Source organism: Muntiacus reevesi, chromosome 9 (genome assembly GCF_963930625.1).
Source record: "Muntiacus reevesi chromosome 9, mMunRee1.1, whole genome shotgun sequence".
In the NCBI taxonomy this organism is placed as follows: domain Eukaryota; kingdom Metazoa; phylum Chordata; class Mammalia; order Artiodactyla; family Cervidae; genus Muntiacus; species Muntiacus reevesi.
In genome coordinates, this window is record NC_089257.1 from 44,129,166 (window position 1) to 44,139,388 (window position 10,223).

At 47.3% G+C, this 10,223-nt stretch overlaps 2 protein-coding genes across 2 annotated transcripts; both read left to right on the forward strand.

Moving 5' to 3' along the window:
• The first annotated feature begins 11 nt into the window (after positions 1-11).
• Positions 12-974, forward strand: OR52W1 (olfactory receptor family 52 subfamily W member 1). The gene has a single exon (XM_065944035.1). The coding sequence runs from the start codon at positions 12-14 to the stop codon at positions 972-974; it is 963 nt and encodes a 320-aa protein (XP_065800107.1).
• A 4,969-nt stretch (positions 975-5,943) lies between these two features.
• On the forward strand, positions 5,944-10,107 carry C9H11orf42 (chromosome 9 C11orf42 homolog). Its single transcript, XM_065943823.1, has 3 exons — positions 5,944-6,162; positions 8,719-9,517; positions 9,787-10,107. Exons 1-3 carry the CDS (start codon positions 6,091-6,093, stop codon positions 9,915-9,917), a joined length of 1,002 nt encoding a protein of 333 aa, XP_065799895.1. The 5' UTR covers positions 5,944-6,090; the 3' UTR covers positions 9,918-10,107.
• The last annotated feature ends 116 nt before the right edge of the window (positions 10,108-10,223 follow it).

Sequence of the window (10,223 nt, forward strand, 5' to 3'; positions counted from 1 at the left end):
GATCCCACAGGATGACAGAAGCTCCACAACCCAACTCTACCTTCTCACGCCCAACCTTCTTCATAATGACTGGCATCCCAGGGCTAGGAGGTGCGCAGGCCTGGCTGACACTGGTCTTTGGGCCCATGTATCTGCTTTCCCTGCTGGGGAATGGAGCACTGCTGGCAGTGGTGCAGACAGACTCCACATTGCATCAGCCCATGTTTCTGCTCCTGGCCACCCTGGCAGCCACAGATCTGAGCTTAGCCACATCGATAGCTCCAGGGCTACTGGCTGTGCTGTGGCTCGGGTCCCGGCCTGTGCCATACGCTGCCTGCCTGGTGCAGATGTTCTTTGTTCACGCACTGACAGCTGTGGAATCCGGTGTACTGTTGGCCATGGCCTGTGACCGCGCTGTGGCAGTCGGGCGTCCATTGCACTACCCCATCCTAGTCACCAAAGCCCGTGTGGGGTATGCAGCTCTGGCACTGGCACTAAAAGCTGTGGTTATTGTTGTGCCTTTCCCTCTGCTGGTTGCACGGTTTGAGCACTTCCAGGCCCAGACCATAGACCATGCCTACTGTGCACACATGGCAGTGGTGGAGCTGGTGGTGGGTAACACACGAGCCAACAACCTGTACGGGCTGGTGCTGTCATTGGCTGTGTCGGGTATAGATATTCTAGGCATCACGGGCTCCTATGGGCTCATTGCCCATGCGGTGCTGCGGCTGCCCACCCGGGAAGCCCGCGCCAAGGCCTTTGGTACCTGCAGTTCCCACATCTGTGTCATTCTAGCCTTCTATGTGCCTGGTCTCTTCTCCTACCTCACACACCGCTTTGGTCGTCACACCGTCCCCAAGCCTGTGCACGTCCTTCTCTCTAACACCTATTTGTTGCTGCCACCTGCCCTTAACCCTCTCATCTATGGGGTCCGCACCAAGCAGATTAGGGACCGGCTCCTGGAAATCTTCACATTCAAGAAAAGCCAGTTCTAATGAGCAGTGAAAACAAGGGAGCCTGAGGGTGGGAGAGGGGGTACATTCAGAGGAGTCTGGGGTCTGGAGGTGTGGATGACGTCATCTTTGTCCCATGATCTGCATATGACTGTGACAACCACTCAACAGATATTTGCTGTGAAGTCTCTGTGTACCAGTGGGATCTGTAGACTGGTCTAGCCATGCATCCTGCTTGGGAAGAGACAGGAGATAGGCAAACATGTTGCCATGCAGAGGAAATAAGAAAAGGTGCCAGGGAATTATCATGGGACAATACACATGATTTAACTTAAAACCACCCTCCTCCTTCTCCCCTAACTCTGCTCCATCATTTTAACCTAAATCTGCCCACGTTCCCACACCAAAGCTTCTCTACAGACCCTGGACCCAGGGGTCTGGAAAGAGTGACTTAGCCTCCAGATTCAAGTGCTTGGGCACCTGTCTGGAATTATAGTCCTCCCTCTATGCCTGGAGTCTGATTCTGTTTTCAGTCTACCCTTTGGGAAGGAGTTAAGCAGGCTTATTCCCCACTTTCTGATAATTTGGATAAGGTGCCCTGGATTCCCAAATTTTTCCAAGACTGTGATCCTGAAGACATTCTCAATTCAGAGAACCTTCTTGGTCTCTATATGTAAACCACTATTCCCCCTACCCTCACTGCCCTGCCAAAGTGTCAGATATTGATGACTAGAACTTCTCTCCCCGGGCCTATAGCTTCAGGGGTCAGGGGTTCAACTGAAAGAAATTTTGATAGCCCAGAAAATCATTGTAACCAATTCACCTGTTTTGCCAGAGATCATTCTCTTCTCTTACCAACATGCCCTTTTGTGCATCCTCAAACAAGAATATAGAATTCTCAAATAAAATTCTCATCAGCACCCCTATTTGTCCTGGCCAGCATCATGAGCACACGATGTTGGTGCAATATGATGAAACAGGAATATTTCACATTGCTGTGGCTACCAAAAACAGAAATATTAAACAGGAAGTGTCATGGTGTTGCCTAACATGGGATTCACTTTCTGCTAATAAAAAAAAAAAAAACTCCACACTGCAAGGACCTTGCACAGAAAGATCTTTCAAGCCAGCATTAAGTCTGGGTGCGCAGCCAGTCATGTATTCAGTTGTGTCTAACTCTGTGACCCCAGGCACTCCAGCCCATCAGGCTCTTCTGTCCATGGGCTTTCCCAGGCAAGAATACTGGAGTGGGTTACCATTTCCTCCTCCAGGGGATCTTCCCTACCCATCTCCTGCATTGCAGGAGGATTCTTTACTGCTGAGCCACCAGAGAAGTGCAGCATTAAGTCTAGAATGAGTATATCCTCACATAAAAGGTAGCAAGACACTGTTAGCGGTCAGAGAAAGCTGCCGGCTGCACAGCCAGACCTAAGCTCTCCGGGAAAATGATCATAACAGTGGGTACTGGAGTTAAGCACAAAGACCTGAAGCGGGTGCAGTCAGAGCACTCAGCACAGGTAGCTAGACCAAGCACCATGGGCTGAGGATCTGAAAAAAAGCAAGTGATGCCATCTCCAGGTCCTCATCAACAAGTAACTACAGAGAGAGCCCAGAAGCTGTGTGATTTTCAGAGTGTTGTCACACTGAAGCCAAGTGGACAAGGAGCAAATTCAGTTTTTCTCAGTCCAAGTGTAGACTCCGTCATTCTCAAGGCTAACCTTTTTCATGAAGCTCTGAGGTAAAAAACCATCCACACAATGATTTTGCAGATAACTTTGATAAAATTCTAACCCTAATGGGTCATCGGTCTTTTAAGATGTACACATCTTTCTTTTAGTGAAACCTCCTCAAAAAATCTATATTGACAAAATAATTAGAGATGTGAACAAACATGTATGCAGTAAGATATTTATTACAACATTATTATAAAGAAATATAAAGAAATGTGACAGTCCTGTGTCACACACACACACACGCACACACACGCACACACACACACACACACACATACACCTTCCCAATCTGGTACATGAAAAGGGAAATCATATGCAGCCAATGTTCAAAAGCAATGAATCCTGTTCCCCGCCCACCACAGGAAGCCTCTCTTCTAAGGCACCTTCATTCTGTGGTTGTGCACAACTCCCAAGGCAGCTGAGTCCAAAGCCGGACATTGTCCACTGTAAGTCAAAAAGTCCACCCTCTTGGACATTTTTATTTTGTTTTGGATTGAGATTGCATACATACCTACCATGTGGTGTGTTTAGAAGGCTTTTCTGGCATGCTTACTCCTCCACAACAACCTGAGAACGATTATGAGCCCATAATCCCTCATCTATAATTCCAAAATAAAAAAATCTCTGAAGAAACAATAGCTTGTTCATAACTTTGACCCAAAATCTGGCCTGACCCGTCACGATCATATTTATAATATTTACTTATCTCAGTATGAATATTCATATATTTAACTACAGAAACATTGATAGATTTGATTACAGTAGGGCACTACCCTGAATCTCACTGGGGTATTCCTTTACGTATCATAAAGGCACTATATTCCCTTTCTAAAATCTGAATCATCCTGAATTCCAAAATATACCCATCCCAAGAGATTTCAAATAAGGGATTAGGGACCTGTAGTATTATCCCTGTAGCCCAAGAGAAGTGAAGAGACCTGTTAGGACTCTTTGTCACTCTAAACTCTTTGCTATCAACACCATTCTACACTACCCTGGAAGTTCCTGCAGAAAGCAGCATTGTTCTCTGGATAACAGCCCCACCTGTTTGTTCCCCTCATGCTCTCCACTCTGGTCACCCCTTAAATACGCTGATGAGCTGTGCCCCTTTCCCAAGGGAGACCACAGAAGGTGCTACAATGGTGGAAAAACCCATGAACAGGATAAGGCCCAAACAGCCCAGTCCTCGGGCTCATCAATTCCACCCAGAACTCAGCTGTCATCTCTTGCCCTTCAACAATTTTCAGTCTCAGATTCTATGTGCCAAAAAGAAAGACAGATTTACTTAGGGTAGGGCAATAAGGGAATAGGGAGTCTGGAGAATAATGGTAATCAGACAGCAAGAGAGAGAAGACAGAAGCGTAGGATTCTGGCCAAGGAGTTGAACTGTACCCAATTTCCCCTCTGAGCCCCCGCTATGAACAAAAATCTGCAAAGAGAGCCTCATCTGATTTCACCAACAGCACATCATACCTGCACCTGCTTCATCCACCTGCTTCTCAATCTGGATGCCCCCTCAGGAGACAGATGTGTGTCACTCCCTGCCTCTGTCTCCCAGCAGCTCTCACTGTCTCTGTCCCTCTGCATCTGTCTCCTTGCACTGATGGCCAGCCTTCCCCTATTCATCTTGTCTTTGTCTGCTCTCTACCTCTATCTACCTCACTCAGAATTCCTTTCTAAGAAAAAAGAGGTGCCAACTATACTTTACAAGGTGACCTCTCCTCATCAACCATAATTAAAAATGTGCCAAAGGGGCATCAGAAGGAAGAGAGACTTGATTTCACATAATAAGAAACGGGATTTCTGGTTTGGTCTACTGCATCTCTTCTCTCATCCTACCCATTTCCTTTTCACCACACTGCATTGTACTTCTACCTGCACACAGCTCTCCCAACACACTCAGGTGAGCAGAAGGAACATGTTGATCTCTCCCTTCACCAAAAAGAACTACTGGTTAATGGTTAAAGCTGGAGTCAGGCAGGAATGGATTTGAATCCCAGATCCTCCAATAACTCATTGTATGCCTTGCATTAAATTTATTTAACCTCTCTGAGCCTGCTAATTCACCCATAAAATAGAAATGACACTATCTACTTCAAGGATTACTAAAAGGATTCACTAAGATAATTCATTTGAAGTGTTTGGAATAGTCTCTAACACAATTTTAACAAACATTTGAATATTAATTCTTCTCCTGGACCATGACGCATGCTCACTGTCAAACCTTTGCTCAAAGACCTGATATCCTAGCCCTGTCTAGGAAGAGCAACCCTCTCCTAGGAAACTTTTCCTGACAACACTCTCTCCCACCTTGGTAGGACCCTTCCCAGTACCCCATACTCATATCACCTCAGCCAGCTCAGACAATGGCCAACTTTGTGGGGTAACCCTACATGCTGGGGATAGGGTAGGATGCACCCCACATGCTAGGGGTCTTCACAGGCACACAGGAGTGGAGTGGAAAAGTAGCTACTAGCAAGACTCTCTAGAGTGGTTCTTCTCCAGGGGAAAAAACCACTCTTCTTCAGCAAAACAACAGGTTGAGATTTCTGGGCAGAGAAACAAGTGAAAACCAAAGATTAGGGCCATAAAGAGTATCTACCAGATACAAAGCAGCCTAGGAAAGGGAATAGAGGATGAAGAAAATTTTTCTTAAATTTACCTGGGAAATTCTGGCTTCCAGAAAATTCTCTCCAGTTACTAAGGCAACATTACCCCAATTTGATTCTTATCCTCCACACAGTCACTGCTCAGCTTGGCAACCTCCTACACACACCTGGTTTTTACTGCAATTGTAACCCACTCATTAATAATGGGTTTCAACCTAGGCTGCATATTAGAATTGCCTGGGAGCTTTTAGAATTCCTGATGCCCAGGCATATTCCTGACCAATTAAATCAAAATCCTTGTGCATAGGATCCAGGTACTAGTAATTTCTAAAGCTTACAGTTAGTTCCAAAGTACAGCCAAGGTTCAGAACCACTGCTTTGTTCTCAGTTTAAGTCCTGATCTGTGCTTCTCCATGTCTTTCAAGACCCCAATCCAACCTCACAAAGAAGTTATTTGCAACTGACAACAACATTGCAAATTGCTTTAAGGAGGAAAGGCTTGATCCTGTTTCCTTAAAGAATTCACACCAAGAACTATACACACACATAAACACATCCTAATGGAAACCTCAATCTTCCAACCCCACTAAAGCAGGAGAATGAACGGGTTGACTAAAAAATATGCACTCAGGTTGTGGGTACAGTGAGGTTATGAAAGTGACTGCCCTCTCCACACCCCAGGCCCCAACACCCAGCAGGACCTCTATGACCTCATGCTGCAGTAGGTCAGAGTCCAGCACCTGGGGTCTCACCTCCCTGGGCAGCTTGGGGTCCTGCAGCAGCCACTGCCCTGCCTAACCCCTCCCATACCCCATCATGTTGGTTGGTACCCCCCACCTGCTGACACTGGATGAAGCTGATGCCACCTGGACTCTCATCAAAGATAAGGTAGGAAAAGAGGGCAAAAGAGGAAACAACACAGTGTGACCTACATAGGTCTCAGCAGCTTGTAAGTAGGAAGAGGTTGGAAGGGTGAAGACAAAAACAACTAGTATTCACTCAGTGCTGTCTTCTGTGTGAGGCGCTGCACTAAGCGTCCAATTTGATTACAATTGCAAAAACAGTCAGAAAGCTTCCTTGAAAGACAATGAATGGGGAGCTATGAGAGAAGGAAGAAGTGCTGTGTTGGGGATAGACTTAGAAGGTCAGAAAGACTTCCTGGAGTAAGTAACATTCTAGCTCTACAAGTAGAAGTTACTCACATGGAGGGAAGAGGAATACCTGGCACATAAATAGTGTGTAAGAAACACCTAAACGGGGGGGAGGGGGCGGGAGTGAGTGAACAGTGTACTAACTAAAGGCAGAATATGTGCAAACGTCAAGAAAGGGAAAAGAAAAATGTGTATTAGTGAACTGCAAATAGTCCTCTGGAACAGAGTTCAAAGAAGCAGTGATGAAAATGAGGAAGAAGAGGTACACGGGCTAATGGTGAAAGGCCTTTTACATTTTCTAAAGAACCTGAACTTTACCTTTGACCTCTTCACAGATATTCTCTCCAGTTTAACTTCCACAGGATGAGAAACTTGGGTTTTGAACCAAAATATACATATTTTCAGAAGCAGGTAGATTTCAGCTCTATCTGAGTTGCTGGTGTCCCAAAAAAAACACACCAAATTTAGATGGCCACAATTTCTGAGATTAGAGAATTTAGGGATCAATTCTGGTCATGTTATCTGAATTAAAGTGAATTTGAAGGCTTTGCAGAAGGCAACCCACCAAGTTTAAAACAATCATCTTGAAGTGCCCAGTAAACTCAAAGCAGCCTTAATTAAGGCACGTAACTCCCATTTGAAATGGAGTACTTGCTCACCACAGAGGTCAGCTTCCCAGGCAGAAAGAGAAGAGTCAAGGTCCTCCCAAGAATGAGAGCAACTAGTCTCAGCAATGGGAAAGGATGGTCCTGATCAATTGGGGTGAAGTAAATGAGCTCTTTAACTATCAGAAACCTACACCACCTCTGAGAATCAGAAAAACTCCCTGTCCTATTTAAATGAAAAATTGTCAGGAAAGTCAGGGTAGAGACATACAGGATAAATCACTGGTGATACATGACAAATTCAAGGTTTTAGTGACCTGATTTCCTCTCTCCAGAACTGCTGAGTTAGTGGGCACTTGTAGAACACCTCACTAAACAGGATGTGGCTCAAGGGCTCCCTATTCAGAATTCAAACCACCAAGGTACCTACAGGAAGATAATCTTCCACCATCATTTTCATGGGCTGCCCCTGGGAGAGGCTAAATTTGCAGGCCTCTAAGTCCTCAGAACTTCCACCCAGAAGTACAGTGGAAGCAGGCACTGGTCTCAAATGGTGACTCTGCCAAGAACACACTCACCCTAGCACAGAGCTGAGCACGTCATTATTCTTACTTTAGGATAACATTGGGGCCCTCAGGGTAAGAATAAGGGCCTAATAAATTTCCATGGCAAAAACCAAGCACAAAAAGGCCAAGACAAGAAGGACCAAACCAAGAGGAACTGTGATCTGTAAAAGCCTATTGAAACTAGTATTACAAACATGAGGCCTCAAATCCACACAAGAACTATCTTCTTCAGCTCAGGCAGAAGGTGTATACTAAGGGGTTATAAACATAGTATAATAAGCATGAACTTCCAAACCTATTTGTGCATCCACTCTTGGTTAATAACAGCACCCATCTAACCAATCACCTAAGAATAATCGTTGAGGATGCCTTTTCCCTCACCCCTTAAGTGACCAAGTCCTACTAATTCCATAACCTAAGTAACTTCCCCCAGGGTTTTATTTCAAGGCCTTACCATGTCTTACCTGGAATTTTACAATGCTCTTAACTGACTTTTCTCTATTTTGTGCCTTCTTAGACAAAACTAACTTTCTAAAATGCCTACCTGAATCATGCCCCTCCTAAGCAGAGCCCTTCAAGTGGCTTCCCACTGTCCTCGGGGTAAAATTCCCGTTAGCACACACGTAAGGCCTTGAATAACTGAGCTCCTGTATCCTGTCCCTCTCCATGCCCCAGACTTAGCATGAAATTATCTGTTCCTGACTATGCCCCTCTTAGTTTCTAAGTTCAAGCTTTTTTCACTGGCTGTTCCCTCTGCCTGGACTGACCATTCTCTTAGCTTACTAATTCCCTCAAAGCTAAAGTATTACCACCTAGAAACTATCTTTGATCCTCTTCAATCAAAGACAAAGGCTGTTAAATCATCTGCTCTGCAGTTTGCTCTCTGCGCTGTTTTAGGACAAGGACAAAGTCTCTTGTATCCAGCAGAGCAGCACACAGCAGACATTCAGGTTTTGCTATAGGAAGAACTGGGAGACAAGCAAGAAGCACCAGGCTGTGAGCACGTTGTGGAGTACAAAGAACAGTGACCGTGGGAGGGTCCATCTAGAGCAGGCTACCAGGTTAACTAACTCCTAACCTGGCCCCAACTCAGTCCCTGACCTATATACTGACTGCCCGCAGGTTATCGAGGAGCGCTTTGGGCCCAATGTAGTGGCAGTACCTTTTCTGTCTGATGCAGCCTGCTATGATCTACTGGGTGTTCTAGTGAAACAGTCCCGCCCAGCCCACAGCCGCCTGGCTCTGCCAGGTCGGCAGGGCCGGAGGGCACTACAACCAGTGGGGCTGCTACCAAACCTCTTGGAACAGACAGGCTCTGAGGGTGCCTTCGCCCACTGCACTCGAGAATACTCACCAAACAGCCGAGCAGAGATAACCTATGAAGAAATGCGACTGCTGGATGGGCAGCCCTGCCGGATCCGCTTACACATGGGGGATCTACGCAAGAAGATGGCCTTTCTGCTGCTGCCACCAGGGCAGGTGAGCCTACAGCAGTCTCTTCCCTGGCTCCGAAGCACCCACAGCATCTACATCATCTACCAAGTCTTCTCCTGCTCCTGGCTACAGTTGGGGCTGTTGCCGACAGCTCGTGAGCCCCAGCTGCTCCGGTTACAACGATCACTGCCTATTGCCTTCTCCTGCCTCAAGTTTTCACTGCAACCCAAGGGAGTGCTGGGACCACAGAAGCCCCTGATCAAAGACCCACTGCCCCAAGGGGCCAGCTGGGCCAGACCCAACCTCAGCATCATGCCACCATCAGCCCCTACATCAGCCTCTGATGACATCCCCGAAGCTGCTGATGTGCCCCCACCTGTCCCAGCCCCACCTACGCCACCTCCCCAAGAAGGGCCAGAGGGCAGACCAACCAGATTCTCCTACAAGGGTCAAAACCCCTTCCGAAGGGGGCCCCAGATGCTGTCAGGTACTGCTAGAGGAAATGAAGATGAGAGGGCTGGGATACGGTGGAGGGAAAGTGCATGGGGAGTATAGCCCAGGAATGTGTGGGCCACACGTAACTCCACACATAACTGGACCCTGGTCAAAGGGATGCAGCAAGGGAGCCGGGGGGGGTTAGATGGAAGCATGGTTCTGGTAAGGGGGTGGGTACAGGACAGAAGACCAGAGGGAGGGACCAGGGAGGCAGAAAGACCAGGGCACGAGTCAAGCTGTGACTATCCCCAACCCTGGCAGAGAACTGGCTCTTCAGCCCCCGCAGCCCCCCACCAGGAGCCCAGGGTGGGGGCCCCGGGGACCCCGACCGGCACTCCATGTCCCTGCCCCTGCTGCAGGGTCTATCCTCGGAGTTCGACAGCGACGAATGAAGCTGAGGCGAAAGATGCAGGGGGCGAGGCCCCCAAGATCTGACATGGGGTACTGGTCCCCAATAAACATCAACTGCTGCTCCCCCAAACATCCTGGGCCCATGGTGCTTCTTCCTGTGGGGGTCTGGAGGAGGAAAAGTCCCAGCTTTTTTCTCTAGGCTTCCTATCCCCTCACCCTCTAAAGGCATAAGAGGTACCTTGAAACCTTGGTATCATGTCCTCACCAGAGAGAAAACACCCTGACCACTTCCCCATCTATTTACAACTTTCTTGGAGCCCCAGCCCCAGAGATAAAGGGTGGGAAAG

Excerpts from the sequence above, each read along its gene's own strand:
- OR52W1 (XM_065944035.1), top strand. The coding sequence starts at position 12 with ATGACAGAAGCTCCACAACCCAACTCTACCTTCTCACGCCCAACCTTC.
- C9H11orf42 (XM_065943823.1), top strand. The coding sequence starts at position 6,091 with ATGTTGGTTGGTACCCCCCACCTGCTGACACTGGATGAAGCTGATGCC. Across the intron at positions 6,163-8,718 it reads GGACTCTCATCAAAGATAAG|GTTATCGAGGAGCGCTTTGG; the intron begins GTAGGAAAAGAG and ends GACTGCCCGCAG. Across the intron at positions 9,518-9,786 it reads GGGGCCCCAGATGCTGTCAG|AGAACTGGCTCTTCAGCCCC; the intron begins GTACTGCTAGAG and ends CAACCCTGGCAG.